This window comes from Drosophila innubila, assembly GCF_004354385.1.
Source record: "Drosophila innubila isolate TH190305 chromosome 2L unlocalized genomic scaffold, UK_Dinn_1.0 4_B_2L, whole genome shotgun sequence".
NCBI lineage: Eukaryota > Metazoa > Arthropoda > Insecta > Diptera > Drosophilidae > Drosophila > Drosophila innubila.
Genome location: NW_022995372.1, coordinates 28,757,364 through 28,774,747, shown reverse-complemented (window position 1 = coordinate 28,774,747; position 17,384 = coordinate 28,757,364). Strand labels below are relative to the sequence as shown.

At 36.6% G+C, this 17,384-nt stretch overlaps 2 protein-coding genes across 2 annotated transcripts; both read right to left on the bottom strand.

Annotated features, from left to right (window-relative positions):
• Positions 1-1,743: 1,743 nt before the first annotated feature.
• On the bottom strand, positions 1,744-8,462 carry LOC117779481 (protein son of sevenless). The gene is made up of 7 exons (XM_034615689.1): positions 7,171-8,462; positions 6,754-7,111; positions 5,722-6,683; positions 4,451-5,293; positions 3,492-4,376; positions 2,169-2,910; positions 1,744-2,097 (listed from the first exon to the last, which is right to left on the bottom strand). Exons 1-7 carry the CDS (start codon positions 8,176-8,178, stop codon positions 2,054-2,056), a joined length of 4,842 nt encoding a protein of 1,613 aa, XP_034471580.1. The 5' UTR covers positions 8,179-8,462; the 3' UTR covers positions 1,744-2,053.
• A 2,227-nt stretch (positions 8,463-10,689) lies between these two features.
• Positions 10,690-16,928, bottom strand: LOC117779482 (trypsin-7-like). Its single transcript, XM_034615690.1, has 3 exons — positions 16,680-16,928; positions 11,364-11,586; positions 10,690-11,300 (listed from the first exon to the last, which is right to left on the bottom strand). The coding sequence occupies exons 1-3, from the start codon at positions 16,906-16,908 to the stop codon at positions 10,736-10,738; spliced, it is 1,017 nt and encodes a 338-aa protein (XP_034471581.1). The 5' UTR covers positions 16,909-16,928; the 3' UTR covers positions 10,690-10,735.
• Between the last annotated feature and the right edge of the window lie 456 nt (positions 16,929-17,384).

Below are 17,384 nucleotides of genomic sequence, written 5' to 3'. Positions count from 1 at the left end.
CTTTTTCCAGTTGAAGTGCTAAAAGATCGACAGGTGCTTCACCACATTTGCATATAAACAAATGTCGCATTGATAATTTTAATACCAATTGGAACGTTTTTTAAATATCGAAGATTAATTCCCCTAACGCCAATTCAGTTTGGATAAGTTTGAGAATATCTATATCGTTTAAATATAATAAGAAAACTATCACCGTTTCGGGACCCACATCTGCTTTGCATAATAAGTAATAAAAAAAACTTGTAAAACTTATTTCAGGACTTTTTATTTATCTATTATTGACGATAATTATTTGAGTACAAAATCACGATTATTTATTATTATTGATTTTGACTCTTTTCGCCTAAGTGTAACCAGGCCTTATAACTATAAGAGTTTTGAAGACTTTTTAAAAAAGCAATCTAATGAAAACAGATATTTTGTACGCGAAAATATTAAATTCACTGCAGTCCTTTATTTTTTAATAAAAATCTGTAACTCCAAAGACTTTTTTAAAAAATTTGATAATTTTAAACAAAAGTACTTTTGAATATCTGCAAAAAAATAAATTATCTGGCTAAACATAGTATTGAGAATAATTTCATGAGATGAAAATATAGAAATATTTATTAAAGTTTTTATGAATTTTTAAGTGTCTGAATTATTAAATATCACGTTGTTAGATTTTGCTCAAAAGTAAACATATTAAAGATCATTTTGATGCCCTACAAATGAATGGAAATGTTGGATAAAGCTAGTTTATAGTTACGTTACATATTTCTTAAATAGATTATAATACCCTTATTTATAAAGAAATAAAACAAAACCTGCCTTCGTTCACTACGAAAATAAATATCTCAAAATGCACGAAAAACCAGTTCAAGCAATCATCCAAAATTCAGGAAGCATTTGATCGACGTCATCAAAACAAAGTTGGTTGTCTGAAAGCGAAAGCAAACGAACAGTTTGTTGTTGCTGTTATGTTACTGTCGTATATTTGCAATGCACAACAGCGACAACAATTAGCACAATCGCTATTAATGAGGCCTTTTTCACTATGCCCCACTACCGCTCTTCTATACTCCAAACAGCTATCAACTGGCGGCTTTCCTATTCAAGCCAATTAACCATTTTTATTTATCTTAACAAATGTCTGTAAATGGCTTTCAATGTGTACTTTTTGCCAGGTGTTCTGGTGTCTCGAAGTTAACCTTAGATTGAGAAGTTTAAATCGGTAACTTACTGGTAAGCGGCACAGTTTTTGTTGCTCTTTCAAGATAATTGGTCAGAATCACCATGAAAAATTTGTATCATGCCCGTTTCACTTTCACTTTTATAGGATTTCATAAAATGTATTTATATATATATTTAAAAATTTTTCAGTTTATCAGACTTTAATTCATCGACTCAAAGTGATTTTAATATGCAAAATGTTTCTAAAATTAAATTAATTAAATTCTACCGAAAGTGAAAATCGAAACAGGCCTGTATAATCTTGCACGAAAATCATATCAAATGCCATAGAATCAAAATAAAATAAAACGATCCAATTTTTCCTAATCCTGATTTCAACTGAGGAATTTAAAGCTAATGTGGAAAATTAAAAATTCATTTTTGTCGATCAAAATGTTTGTCGACTCGTACGTATCCAATAAAATCAATCAATTAAATTACATAAAATGTTTGAAATAGTTCAAGAATTATTGTAACACTACAAAACTGTAATAGAAAGGAAATATATAGAATTAAAGCAAAAACAATCAGTGCGAATGTCTAACAATAGTGTTATACTTTATTGTTTTTACGCTCTACGATCAATACAATGTTCTCGATATTTACAATTGTTTATAATATAATTAATATAATAACATTAATTTGCATTTTGCTTTGAGTTTCGAATAATTAAAATCGTTCAGATTTAACTCGGTTCATATCTCATTGAATGCATACACAAACATATACACTTTATCATTTTGTATCTATATTTTATATTTGCTGTCACGTTTCAACTTAGTTTTTCTTGTAGTTTTTTCTTTTTGTTTTTGTCCTATCACACATCGCCAGGCAATAAATATTATTCTTGGTTTGTACTTGGGTAAAGAAACATCGTACCTTTATCTGTGAAATATGTAAAAAGAGTTTCGTTAGACGATATTCAAAATGTTTCTAAAAGATGCAGTTCCATTTACCTGGATTGTTGTAGAAGTTTGCACTTAGACTAGGTTTTGGTGGAAGTTTGGGTGTGCCCTCGTGACTCGTGGCAATCGGAAAGAATTCCTTTGGGGACGAGCGTCTGTTTGAGTGCTGTGATGGATGATGTTGAGTGTGTGAATGCGAATGATGCATATGGTGATGATGATGATGAGGCTGCTGTTGTGAATGATGATGATGATGATGATGCTGCTGCTGCTGTGCATAAATCACTGGCTGCTGCTGTTGCTGTGACCTTAGACGCGTTTGGTGCTGCTGTTGATGTGGGAAGCTGCTCGACGTGCTGCTGTCAACTGTGCTGGGAATGTACGGGGACATGGGCGTCATGGGTGTCATAGGTGATGTGGTGGTAGAGGAGCTTAACGCCGGAGATATCGACTGTGGTGGCTGATGCTGCTGCTGTTCATCGCTGGCCATCCCAACCAACGCCGTCGCTGAGGCTGTTGACTGGGAGACATTGATAAGAGCTGACGTAGTGGCATTGATAGAACCAAGTGCCGTCCCCGTGACAGTGACAGCAGCGGCATTAACTCCCAGCGAAGGCTGCTTTGCCGAATTTCGGCGTATCATAATACTGCTCGTATTGGGGAGCAAAAGACTGCTGCTTTTACCCACAAACTCCTTTGGCTGATGGCCGTGACGTGCATATCCTGCAGCCATGGAATGATTGAGTCGGGGCGGTATTGGAGGCGGACTCAGTTCGCCATCGCGGGGAGGTAGCTGTAAGTAAAAACAAGAACAATATTAATACAATTAAAACAGGAAATAAAAATTCACTATGGCAGGTCAATGACAGCTTTTAGATATAACAGTTCGATTAAACCGAAGTTTGATCATCAGTGAGAATGGTGAGATATTTTAAAGAACACCAACGTTTGATTTTGTAACGATCGTTCATATGACAGTTTTATGGCAAAATGGTTCGATTTTAAATAAACTTTGATCTCAATGTAAAGTGTAGTAAAGAGTGGTTGAGATATCTCAAGAAACAACAAAGTTTTTTATACTAAAGGTTGATTCTCTTACGATCGATTCTATGCCAGCTATATGATATAGTGCTCCGATCCAGCCGGTTACGACAAGTCTACTGCTTGCAACAATAAAATATATCATCAAAATAGCTTTGAATTGAGAATCTTAGCATAGAATCGAAGAAACAGGACTATACAGTCTCATCTCGTAGTCCTGAGGAAGAATATACTTATATATATACTTTTTGAAGTCTTGCTTCTTTTGCTTGTTATTTTCCATAAACCTACACGACCCTTTGTACTTGTTAATTAAATTTGGTGTCTACTCACTGTGGGAGCATCGGGGGCCTGTCGCTTTTGGGCCATATCTGCGCAACTTTCGGTACGCTCCTTTCGGCGAGGGGGTAACGGCGGTGGTACCGCACGATACTCCAGGATCGCTGTTGGCACATTCACATGCGGCGATATGGGCACCGCACTCGTCTGACCATGGTTCTGCTCGCTGTTGTAATAGAAACCTCCCAGCTGTGGACTTAGTTCTCCCAATCCGCCGCCAACAAGCGTCACAGTGCTCGCAATACTGTGCGTGGGACTGTACTGCGTCTGTGTGGCGCGTCCATGGAATGGCGAACGATTGCCGGCAGGTGGAGGAGGCGGAACTGCCTCATGACGCGGACTAATCATCAATTTGGGCAGTGGCGATGGCGGCAGCACATCTGTCGAATCGGAGGTGACATAAAAATCAGACTGATTATTCCAGACGATGGGAGCTGCTGTTATTGGTGGTGGCAACTGTGGCTCCGTCAAAGCTGGATTAAAGTTATCCGTTGGCGTATTGCTACTGTTGTGCGTCCACACGTGCGCTGCTGGCTTTCTGGGCAGATGCGGCGCCGGCGCCACCTCACCATTGTCCGATGTCCGATGCAGCGATATGCCGCTCCAGGTGCTGCCACCATTCCTATCCGGAATGATGACCGGTGCAAATACGGAATAGGCATGTGGATTATGCTGTGGACTTTGATCCCCAACACCAACACCAGCGCTGGATGCCACTGCCGATGTTGCTGTCGTGGTTGCCGTCGTCGTCGCTGCCGACGCGTGCGATTCCACGTTAGCCGACGCACTGTTGGACAGCTTATTGCTGTTATTATTCTGGTTCTGACGACGCGGCTTAATGCCCGGCGACTTAAGCGGAATGTTCGGCCATTTACGGGGCTGCAAGTACAATGTCAGTTCAGGAGAAGAATCTTCATTTGATTATTTTGCTTATTATGATTATTATTACTTACAAATTTGGGCACCGTCTTGCAGGCGCGCGGCTCAATGCGCAGACTCTCATTGTACAGATAATCGGACATTTCTTTATCGGAACGTCCATTGAAGGGATCAAGCTGTTCAAAAAAGTGGCGTATGGTGGGCTCCTCGTTGAGGCAGTAGGGCTGATTCTGGTACTGCTGTATCTCGCCAATGATTTCCGACACTTTTCGTCGCTTGGAGAAGTTAATTAACTCTGTATTGGTCAAAAGATCTGGATTGCCCTCCTCCAGATGCAGTATATGTGTCAGATAACGACCAAAGAATGGCACACAGGGCGGATTTATGGAACGTAAACGCTCCTGGTATTTCTTCAGATGATCTTCACTTAGTTCACGACACTCGTCAAGAAACTTACGATGGCGCTCAGGTAGACCATTAAACGTGGCACGCAATCGAAATACCGCTGCCGTGCCCATGGCAGCGACAATCGAGAGTATACCATTGAAATTGTTCAGTTCAAGCATCACCATCATTACCTCAATGGCACGCTGCATAATGGCCAGACGCTCATCGTAATTCTCCGCCTCCATTATGGACTTTTCAATCCACCGTGTTACATTTGTGGTATGCTTCATGATCTTGAGCAGATTGGGACTTTTTACTTCTTTATCCTTCTTGGTCCACGGTGAGCCGACAAGCTCCGATGGCTTTACATTCTTGTACATCTCAAACTCCAACAAAGTCAACTGCCGTGCCACCTCAAGCGGATGTAATGTCAACAGGGTTATATCATCGTCATGAACGTTCAGATGATATTCAATGGGCGGTGGATCGTGTCCGTATGCATAGACGATCTTCTTATTGCTTTGTTTGTTCTGCAATCACAAAATAATCCAGAAAATTTACAAATCTGAGTTAAGAATTCACTTTAATTGTTTATTTTAAAAAAGTACCAAATTAAAAAAAAATGTTGACTACAAAAAAAGTTGATTTGATTTTTCTGAAAACGGTTGTATTTTCTATTCTATTTAAATACAAATGATCATGACCAGATTAATCTGATCGACTTTAGCTATCCTTTCCATAAGACAAAAGGTTACCAAAATTTTGAAGTAGTAGGAAAATTTCACAAGCCAAAATGAAAACGATTTGTTTCTTGTTTGACTTTTCTAATGATATTTTTTGAATTAATTCCGAAATATTTTCTTTCTCCTAATGACTAGTTCCTTAGTTTTGTGCTCCTAAGTTTTTTTTCCCCATCTTTGGTACTCTTTAGATAGTTATGGGAAATCAAAGTAGTTACCTTGCGATCGACAATCTTTCGCACAGAATCGACCCATTTGCGCATGGATTTGCTGTTAACATCATTGAGAAAATGCAACAGTCTGTCCAGTAGTGTCGGATCCTTCTCAAAATCATAGAAATGATGATCCACCCAATGGCGCAGCACGTTAAGCACACGAAATTGTACCGGCTGCACAAACTCCTTGCGATACCGTTTCCAATCCTCGCGCTGCGAGTTCTTAAGCATTTTGTCGCTATCCGCCGTTGACGTTGTCGCCGTCACTGCATCATTTTTATCAGAGTCAGTGCCAACGACGTAGTTGGTCGTCTGCTGTTCCTGGTATACCAGGCTGGGCTCAGGTATTTCGAAACGTTCGATCAGCAGCGTTAGGAGCTGTTGTGGTGAACAAAAGTACCGATATGTGGTGAGAAAGGTGCGCACAAATGTAGGATCCGCATAGATATGATAGGTAAGACGCTCAATCAGTTTACAAAGCGTTGCCCCTTTGATCATGGGCACAACTCCACTGTCCCGATCCTCGAGTACAATATTCTCGGCACTATCAGGTACAGCAAATTTATAGATTTCGGGACTGGGCATGCGCAACGGATGCTTCCGCTCAATGTCCTGCAGTATGCTATCCAATATACGATCAAGCATCGATTTGGTATTGACCATTATCAGATCTGCCATCCAGTCGTTCTTATGCTGTGCATTTTCCGCCGATAGCACAATTGCCGGATGCATTCGTGTAATGAGCTCAAAGCTGTGCTTTAGCTCCTCGGAGTCCACCCGATCACTGATTTCCACGCGACGCATAAAAAACTTTTCCTTCAGTCGATAATCGTAGGCCGTAGTGCCAGCTGATGGTGTTTGCTTCTTAGTATTCGCTTTACATAGCACCATGAGACCGTCGAAGAGAAACACTTTACGTTCGCTCCAAATGCGTTTACCTGATCCGAGTTTACTTAGTGAACCCTCTGTGAATGAAACAGTTTGCAATCAGAATCAAGTTCATTTAAATGAATAATTGGTGACAACGGAACTTACCGCGTATAAACTCATTACAGTTCAGTCCCACATCTTTGTCATCCCAATGCTCGACTTTTAGCTGCAGCTCCCGAGTCCGTTCAATGGCCATTTGGCGACGCACACGACAGCTGACCGGCACCAGTCGCTCCTTGGACAGGTTGGCCATCACTTTCTCGAGATCACAGTGCAGTGGATGCAAAAGACCCTGCACTTGTGCAAAGCTCTCGATATCGTCCTGTGATGTACTGAGATCCATAAGATGCTTAATATAGTCAAAGTAGACAAACGCATGGCAGATGGGCACCAGCAATAGCTTGGGTAAATAATACTTGACAGCTTCCCGGAAACCATGACCCGCTGACATGAGCGAAGGGGCCTAACGAATTTAAATAAGTTATGATTCAAGAGAGTTGATCAAGAAAAGGCGTTGCTTACATTAGGATTGGCCAGGAGATTGCTTAGAGCATCACGTGCCGCTTGCGAGGTGACATCGTAGGCATACTTCTTGTACACATCGAACTCCTCGGCCTCGGCGAGCTCTTCAAAGCAGCTGGCGACACAAGGAGCGTTCTGTTCCTGTGACATCTCGATGACATCTTCGAGAGAGCCAAGAAGTGTAACTGTCACCTCGTAGATGTCCATAATATTGGAGAATATCGGTTCGAGTTCCTTGGGATCGCGCGCTATTTTAATTAGCTCCTCGCGAAACACCCGTATGATCATGTGCAAGTCCCGCTGATACTGTTTCTCATCATTAATCAGCTCCTTTACAGTCTCCTCGTAAGTGGCGCTCGCCCGTTGCGCCGGCAGCGACAGCGGACTGGGTAGCATATTGCACTTGAGATGTTCGCTGCTCTGGTCGAGCATGTCGAGCATGTCCAGCACACGCTCGGCGTTCATGACCACCTCGAGATCCTCCTTGGCTATCTCACAGTGCGAGATGCGGCACACATAGTCGGCAGCCATTTTGAGTATATCGGCGGAGATGCACTCGAGCACAGCCACCAGATAGGCTGATACAGAACTATCGATTTTATACTGTAGCACATCCTTTTGAAGCAGCGTATGCACCCGCTCAGTGGGCAAAAGAGATTTGCGTTTTTTCGAATTGATAACCTCGCTCGCCTCCTTGAGCGCCCATTGAACGATGGGCACTGGAAATGATTTGTTCACCTTCTCCTCCACATCCTGCACAGAGTGCGGCAGCGGCTTGGCGCATAACTTGGCCAAGACCCGCACACAGAGCTTCTCCACATAGAGCAATGCATCTTCTTTGGCTGTCACGCATGGATTCACCTGCTCCAGCACCTTGCGCAGTGATGGTATGAACAAACCGCGCCAACGTGCCGCATTCTCGTTTTTTGTAAAATCATAGCCATCGGAGCCCTGCACAATGGAAGCAACGCCAACGCTAATCCCATGGCTGCCGCTGCTCGAAAACATTTCTGCACTCCACACTCACTCACACTCTCACACACACACACATTCACACACGCACACTTTTGTTTTATTTATTAGTCAACAGACACAGAAACGTCGTCGTCGGGCAGCAACATTTTTAACGTTGTGTCTGTCCTTGTTTTGCCTGAGTTCCGCGGTGCGTTTGTTATTTGCAATCCTAACGAGCAAAAACCAAATTTTGTTTTCACATGCTATACACACAATTTTTTTCAATATATTTTCTCTGCAAATTCTGCTTACAACGGCGTTAAGTTAGCTGCACAACCGCTTAACAGTGCTGCCTAACGACATTAATATTCGATTAACGATATTTGTTCCAAATTGATTATATATTCTATTAATATTTTAAAATATGTTCAATCGATGAGTATCGACACATTTATTTGCAACCGGAGTTGGCAATTATGAAAATAAGTATTTTTGGTATTTTTGCACCCAACTTAGCTATTTTATAGCTAGTTCTGGATATTTTCAAAGTTTGATTGCTAGAAAAATTTGAAAATTGCTAGCCGTAAATATGGCTATTTTAAAAATAAATTCAGCTTTGTTCTGCTTATAATATCTTTTCCTCAACACTATGCAAAAATATATTTAGCTATTTTCCTTTCAAATGTTGGCAACTATTTGCGCTATATTTGTTGTTCACACTATTTACACTGTACTCAGGTTTCCGGTTAGAAATAAGGACGGCACAAAATTCAAATTTGAACTTTATTTAGCACTAAATTGAGAAATTTTATTTTTGATCAATTTTATAAATGCTGGAAATTTGTCACTCCTCGTGACGTATAATTTAATTCTAAAAAACAGCATTGAAATGAAAAATTATCTAAGTAAAATATCTAGGGTTGCCAACGTTAAAAAAAAAATCATTTATGTAACGAAATGTTATTTTTTCATGTTCTCTATGGTTCTATAACAGTGATGTCCAAAAGTTGGATAAAGTAGGCTACAAAATACATATTCATAGCACATGTGATAGGAAAAAATATTTTATAGTCTACTTTGGACACCAATGTACTATGAGTTCTCTATAGGTTATTTGCTTAGTAGTATGTATTGTAGGGTGCATAGATTTTTTTCTTTTTCCAAAAAATGGTAGCCCATATTCGTAATCTACGGTCAATTCTATGTTGATTTACACAAGAAAACATAGTTCTAAAATCAATTCATAGTTCCCGGTTTTTGAGTTGAAAAATTTGTCTTTTTAGTCCTTGCAAGGACGAAAATTATGTTTTAAGGACAATTGGTCTTTGATTTTGAAAGTCCCGGTTCTAACACGAGTTTTGATACAAATTTTGTCAGGATAGGATTAAAAATACTAAAGATATGCTAACAAAACATGCAAAGAACAATCAAAATAATAAATTTCTTAGCTAAAAAAAAACCCAATTGGCCCTAACGGCCCCGTTAGCTGCAATAATTAAAATTTGGCCCCTCACACCAGTGCTGCCAGCTTAGCAATTTAGTTGCTAGATCTGGCAGCTTTTAAAAAAATTTTCAACCTTAAGCTATTAGCCACAAATGTACTTTATTAAAAATCTAGCTGTTTTTCAATTTTCTTTAAAATTTTTGCCTATTTTTGTACATTTTTCAATTGATTGCACATATAACGATAAATAATGGTCACAAAGATATCGGAGCTTGAATTAAACTCAATTGCTCGATTTCATTAGATTGTTCGCTCACTCACTCTCTTACTGACTTTTGAATTTTGATGACTTTTGAATTTGGGTGTTTAAAACCTTAACCTTCAAATATTTTAACATTTTTCTACACAGACATGAAAAATGTTGCCATAATTATGATCTCCCCTACAAGTACTTGATTCAGATTTCAGGAAATGAAAAGTACGCAAACACAAGTGAAGCTGAGGAGTTAGATAATGCAATAAGTATTCTCTCTTAAATATTATGATAAGAAATCATTTATTTTAAGCTATAAGAAATCATGTCATGTTCCTTATTAATTTAATTTTTTGTGATAAGAAATCATGTTCATTTAAATTTTGTTAGTTTGTGTTTTTTCTTAATTAAATACTAATTTTTTCTAAACTAAAATTTTAGTAATTTAGCAATTTTTTTTTTGGCAATTTTTACAACATTTTTGGCAATTTTTAGCAACTTTTTTTTCAAATCTAGGAATTTTTGCTTCAGAGGTTCTGGCAGCACTGCCTCACACTTACACTCATTTATCTCATGAAATAGATGGGTTAGTATTTGTAAGTGAAGACTATACCATTTCATCGGTATATAGCTTAATTTGATATACATTGCTAGTCTTTCGTACCCTTCGTACGCGGACTACCGTCCGCAGTGACAATTTAAAAATTGACTTACACCTAATTCCCCTTTATATGGACAGCAGTAATAAATGATTCCTTCCGAATAAAGGGGAAATAAGCATTGCATTGTCTTAAAATTATTTTTTCTTCAATTAACAGTAATTGCAAGTACATATATATTTTAAATAGATAACTTTTACAAGTGATTGGAATAATGATTGGGTATATTGATAAAAAGCAATAGTGTTGACAATATTATGGTTTGATTGTTTCCTCTGGCCATACTTCTTTCTCTATCCATTCACGATAGTAGAAAAGTCTTGTGTGAATGGTATATGAGCCCCGTGCATCGCAAACCTTTCCACGTGAAACTAAGGCCATTATCGCAAAGAAGCAATCATCACGGTAAGGATATCCAACAAATAATGGACCACCAGAATCACCTTGGCAAACATCTCCATAATCACCGGGTGGGGCGGCACAAATTTGTTTATTTATATCCGTCTTCCTTTCTGTAGGGCAACTCTCAATATCCTTTTGTACTAAAGTTGTCTTTAATAATCCATTCGGCTGAGTCATACCAATATTATATCCCCAACCAGCAACCACAAATTCTTTGGTATCACTGCCATTAGTTTTAGGTAAGCAAGCTGGTCTTATATTTTTCTTAGTAATATTTGCGACCCTGTTAAGTTCCAACAGAGCAATGTCACCGAACGTTCTATTGGAGTCATTGTATTCAGGATGAAACCTTACGCTGGCCATGATACGTTCGCCGGAGTCATTTCTATAATGGGCACCTAAAAGCACGGACACCTCTCTAAAAATACAAAATTCAATTTTAAAAGTCATCTGTTCGGAACGCAATCAAATGAAGACTTACAATTTCGGATTATCTTCTAATCTTTCAAAGCAATGTGCTGCAGTGAGAACAAACTTTGGATCTATCAATGTACCACCGCATTCCCAAGAGTAAATTTTTTCACCTGGATTGCTTAATTGAACTGACACCAGAAATGGTGCTTCATGCGGCTCTGCCGGAATGCCATCCCTGATAAGTCCACCCTTTGGACAAAAATTTTCAATTTCTGCGAATTCCATACATTCTGAAATAGAAGTAGAATTGGTATTCTTCGATAAGTGAAATGCCTAATAATGATATTATTTAATTCTTAGTTTAATTGCTGTCAGAGTAACAACTATGGCTATTACAAGAAAAAAAAAATAATGTCAAATAATAGGGACTATCAGCGTTCACACAAATACATCAACCATCTGTTATAAATCAAAATATTTATGATACTCTCCTAGTTAACACTGACATAATTTTTCGGAAAAATTCAAGTTGTCATTTCTTATATTATATTATTATAAAGTAACAAAACAATTTGGCTCAAAATGCTTTATGAAATGGAAGACAAGATATGAACTAGTGGGCCGGTGCTACAGTCGAGCAAACTCGACTGTCGGAGACTCCGTACTTACTATGGCAAAAACTAATAATGGCAAAAACTTAAGAATATTTAGTAAGCTTAAATGCATATTCAATAAGATTTGTTACAATGTCTCATAAAACATAAATGATTTTCATACTAAGATTTGCTTTTCGCCCGATCGATCATATTACAGCTATAGGAAATAGTGGTCCGATTTAAACCAACTTTGGACAGGCTATATAAAACCAAGTTTTATGCATATTGTCTCAGTTTGGTTACGATATCCCATTAAACAAAAGTTTTTCATACTAAGACTTGATTTTCACCCGATCGGTCATATGACAGCTATATGATATAGTGCTCCGATTTAAACCAACTTTCTACAGAATGTATAAAACCAAGTTATATGCTTATTGTATCAGTTTGGTTAGGATATCTCATTAAACAAAATAGTTTTTTATACAAAAACATGATTTTTGACCGATTGTTCCTATGGGCGCTATATGATATAGTAGTCCGATTCAAAAAAGAAACAAACTTGATCTGCCTGCAATGTAGAGGAATCTACCTACCAAGTTTGGTGTCACTAGCTTTAATTTGTTCTTATAATTTGGATATGAAAGTTTCTCTGTCGATTTTAAGGCGGTAAAGGGGGCGTGGCCAAATTCTGAAACAAACTTGATCTGCTTGCAATATAAAGAAATCTACATACCAAGTTTGGTATGTCTAGCTCTTATAGTCTCTGAGATCTAGGTGTTCATACAGACAGACGGACATTGCTTTATCGACTTGGCTATTGATGCTGATCAAGAATATATATGCTTTATATTGCACATATTCGTTAAAACAAACCCAATAGACCCCTGTATTTTTTTTAAGTACGGGGTCTAAAAATTACATATTCAAAATAATAATAAATGATCAGCTTAAATAAGGGAATATTACCGGAACCGCGTGTTAATCGAAATTAACCGACCAATTTTTATTAGTACCGGAAACGAAATTAATCATTTTTCAAGAACTGAAACCGAAACGTTTGTACCAGGGACAGTAAATATTAATTATTTTGTTTTTTTTTTTAATTGAATAAATCATTCACTTCTAGTAAAAATACGTGAAATATACCTAAACTTTTCTTTAATGGTACTCTTTGCAATTTCACCATGATCTTACGATTTATAACTTTTATTATTTTACTCATGAAATAATCATTATTTTTGAGGATACAAAAAAAAGACTCTTAGCATATTGATTATTTCTTGAGTTTTATTTTTTTGAATCAAATATAAAACTCAAGGTGTTATTTTGACCAACTTGAGTTTCATTTTTGATTCATAAAAAGAAAACTCAAGAAATAATCATTATGCTAACAGTTTTGTTTTTTTTTTCTCAAAAGTAATCATAAGTAAAATAATAAAACTCATAGAAAGATGATTATTTATTTAGTTTTATAATAAAACTTTTAATGATTACAGTTCCTGGTTTGTACTGGTACGGCTTCGGTAAATTTTTCCAAACATTATTTTTTATTTGTTTTGTTGACATTGGATGCTCCACCTCAAAATTTTTTTGCACGAATAAAACATCTTAAATAAAGTACAGGGATCAATTAAGTTTGTTTAAAAACAGTGCGTAGCACGGAAAAAAATGCGTGGCAGACCCCATAAAGTATATATATTCTTAATCAGCATCAACAGTCGAGTCGATTTAGCCATATCCGTCTGTCCGTCCGTCTTTATGAACAGATGTCAGAGACTATAAGTGCTAGCATTTAGGTTCATCTATATTTCTGTCAAATCAAATTTTTGTATCTAATTATTATATCATATAGCTGACATAGAAACGATTGGTCGAGAATCAAGCATTAGTATGGTAAGCTTTTTTATTTTATTGAGACATCTTAGCCAAACTAACAGCATTTAAATCTGGGTTTGTATTATATCGAGCCCTATTTGCATAAATAACGTAAGCGCCATTTTTCCAAAATTTTTTAGTCCCCGTACTTAAAGAAAGTACAGGGATCTATTTTGTTTGTTTTAAAGAATATGTGCGTAACAGGCAGAAGGAGGCGTGGCAGACCCCATAAAGATATATATTCTTGATCAGCATCAATCTGTCCGTCTATCCTGACGTCCTGGCGTCTGTATGAACATCTAGATCCCAGAGACTGTAAGAGCTACAGACACCAAACTTGGTATGTAGGTTCCTGTATTTTGCAAGCAGATCAAGTTTGTTTAAAAATTTGGCCACGCCCCCTTTACCGCCCAAAAATCAACTAAGAAATTTTGATATCCATATTATAAGAGCAATTTAAAAGCTAGAGACACCAAACTTGGTCAGTAGGTAGATAAAGTTTGTTTGGCCACACCCCCTTTACCGCCTAAAAATCGACTTAGAAATTTTGATATCCATATTATAAGAGCAATTTAATAGCTAGAGACACCAAACTTGGTAATTGGGTTCCTCTATATTGCAAGCAGATAAAGTTTGTTATAAAATTTTTTCACGCACCCTTTACCGCCTAATAATTGACTTAGAAATTTCACAACCAAATTATAAGAACAGTCTATAAGCTGGAGAGTCTAGATTTTGGTTAGACGAAGCGGGAAGTGTTCTAGATGTTTGCTGAAAATTTCATTCCGATCGGACAGTAAATATGGAAGATATTCAAATAATAATTTTTACTGTTTGATTTGATAAGATAGCGTTGGAAAGTAATTAAATCTATCTTGATAACATGAAAATTGAGTTAACATGTTATATAAAAAATTGGCGTCCGATCGGTCGTGGGCGGAAAGTCAGACAATGTTCGTGGGTTTGAGTCCTGCCGTAGGCGAAAGACTTTCAATTTTTATTCTTTTCAATTAAAATTTAGTGCTTATTTATAAATGTGCTATTAAGATGATTAAAGGCTAAAATAAAATTTTTTAATTTTGTAATTGAGTAAGAAAAGAAGTAATATGTCAATTTGGGAGGATATACGGATATGTACAAGTGTGACTCAATATGTTAAGCCTCTGCCATTTAAAATTTATTGTAGTTTTGTCGCGGGTTTGATTCCCGCCGGAATTTATTTAATTTCAAAACTTTTTCAAATTTATTATTTATGAATGTTTTATAGACATATTGAATACATGTTTAATCATTTTATTTAAATTATTTTATGTTGACATTTATATAAATGTTATGTTTAAATTCTATGTAAATTTAATGTTATAAATTTACTAGGAAAATTTATGTTTCCAATAAATTTATCTGTTAATTTTTTTTGATTCAAATATATTATTTAATTAAATTTTGAGCTTCAATTATGTTACTATATGAATTAAGTGTTGGTTAGTTTATTTATTACAACATTTTGCATGTTGAACATGTACTTTTAATTTAATCTCTGTTAAGGATTTACATTTATGTAGGCTTATATATAAGAATTTAAGTATCTTAAATATTATTTAATTTTTAGAAGTGGCTGCTTTTGGATAGTAAGTACGGGGTCTCCGACTGTCGAGTATGCTCGACTGTAGCACCGGCCGACTAGTTTTTTTTATTTGTACCACACCTTCACCCCACCCCCTCCCAATCCGACTCTGAAGAAAAGTGTAATAGCACGAAATATACCTCAACACGAGGTAAAAGTCTAGTGACAAAAGCAATTTCTAGCCCCAAATTTTTGATATCCAATTTTGTGACGAACAAAATTGAGTTTAAAATTAAAAACGAAAACTGGCATTCGGCACTGCGCAAAAAGTAATTTTTATGTACAAAGAAGACCCTTTTTGAATAATAAAAAACTTTAATATTAAACTCAATTTTGTTCTTCACATAATTGGATATCAGAAATTTTGGGGCTAGATATTTCTATCGTCACTAGACTTTTACCTCGTGTAGGGGATTTTTTTGTTTTCTATAAGCCCCACGCAGATCAAGTTTGTTTCAAATCTAAGCCACGCCCTCTTCCCCCCCACAAATCGCGAATAACCACCACACCCACACCTTTTAAGATAATACAGTTTTTATGGTAATTAACGTTATCTAGTAATATTATCTATTATCCCACTTAATCGCATCAAGATCGGACAAGTAGAACGACAGTTATGGCGATTTAATGTTTTCAAAGTAATACAAGTTATTTCATTAAAGTACTTTTACACTAAAAAAAAGACCAACTTCTCAAGAACATTCATCTTAAATATTTTGTTCTTGAAATAAGATTTTTTTAAGACAACATTACTAAAACTAAGATTATTAAAATAAAAAATCGTAAAATCTTAATATTACAAGCTAAATTTATAAAATTACTAAAATGAAACAGAATAAAATGTAAATTAGTCAAAATTTAAAAATAAAAAAAAATTATGAGCATAAAAAAAAATTCTTTTTATTTAACTTTTTGATTTTAGCTTTAAGAACATTTATTCTTGAAATAAGAACTTGGTCTTATTTAAAATGTTCTTAAAATCAAGGTGTGTTCTCTTAATTTAATGATTTTATGTTCTTCACGCTTTATTTTAGACCAAAAATCTTAGTTTTGAGACCAAAATCTTAATTTTAGAAAATTTTTTTCATCAGTGTACATATATTGAAATAAGTAACGGGTATCCTATGGTCGGGATGTCGACTATAGCCTTTCCCACTCGTTTATGGTAAGTACGGGGTCTCCTGTCCTCATGCTCGACTGCAGCAACGCGAGTGACTCGAGCAGGGGGTGGAGCCCATTAATTATATTTTTTTTTATGTTAGAAAAATTAATATATATTGCTTACTCTTTTCCGAGATTGTTGGTTTTTCTTCTATGGGACAGCAAACTGTTCCATCACGCTTATTGCAACGAATAATGCTTGCGTAGTCCCTAGTTGCCTTATACAATTGTTCATAATATGTACAGTTATAAATGGAAATACATTCAGTATTATTTGGGCAACTCTTTGAAAAACTTGATGCAACTTCCAGTGATAGTATAAGTAAAATATTTAACAGATTGAGATAATTCATTTTACTTAAAACACTGAAATTGGCGGCATATACTCGCAAGATCTGCGAAACCAATTAAATACAGTATTTTGATATTCGAAAAAAGCCGTCTGCCCAGTTGTTCTAACAAGTCGGAACTACTTTAAAAAATTGATGGTAAAATATTTATACTATCAGTTAAATGATGTATGTGTATTTAAAATAAGGGGCGTTACGAGATAAGTGGTTATCTCTCCAGCAGAGTGCCCCGTTGTTTTTTTTCAGGTGGTTGTACTTCGTCAGATTTTGGTTTAACACCAAGACCAGTTTGCCGCCCTTGCGCTAAATTTGCTTCTCAATTATCCTCTCGTTGTTAGCGTAACTGTAAGCAATCTCGTCATGAAGTAGAAAATTTTTTTTGATGTTCACTATGCTGGTACTCTTGACCTTACTGCCTGAATTCCAACCTCTTCTTCGTCGATAGTGGATACTGTAACAGAGCTTAACTTGCCCATAAT

Coding starts and splice junctions, on each gene's coding strand:
- LOC117779482 (XM_034615690.1), bottom strand. CDS start 16,908: ATGAATTATCTCAATCTGTTAAATATTTTACTTATACTATCACTGGAA. Junction 11,587..16,679: donor ACCAACAATCTCGGAAAAGA/GTAAGCAATATA, acceptor CTTCTATTTCAG/AATGTATGGAATTCGCAGAA. Junction 11,301..11,363: donor TTAGAAGATAATCCGAAATT/GTAAGTCTTCAT, acceptor TTGTATTTTTAG/AGAGGTGTCCGTGCTTTTAG.
- LOC117779481 (XM_034615689.1), bottom strand. CDS start 8,178: ATGTTTTCGAGCAGCGGCAGCCATGGGATTAGCGTTGGCGTTGCTTCC. Junction 7,112..7,170: donor ATCTCCTGGCCAATCCTAAT/GTAAGCAACGCC, acceptor TAAATTCGTTAG/GCCCCTTCGCTCATGTCAGC. Junction 4,377..4,450: donor GCAAGACGGTGCCCAAATTT/GTAAGTAATAAT, acceptor TTGTACTTGCAG/CCCCGTAAATGGCCGAACAT.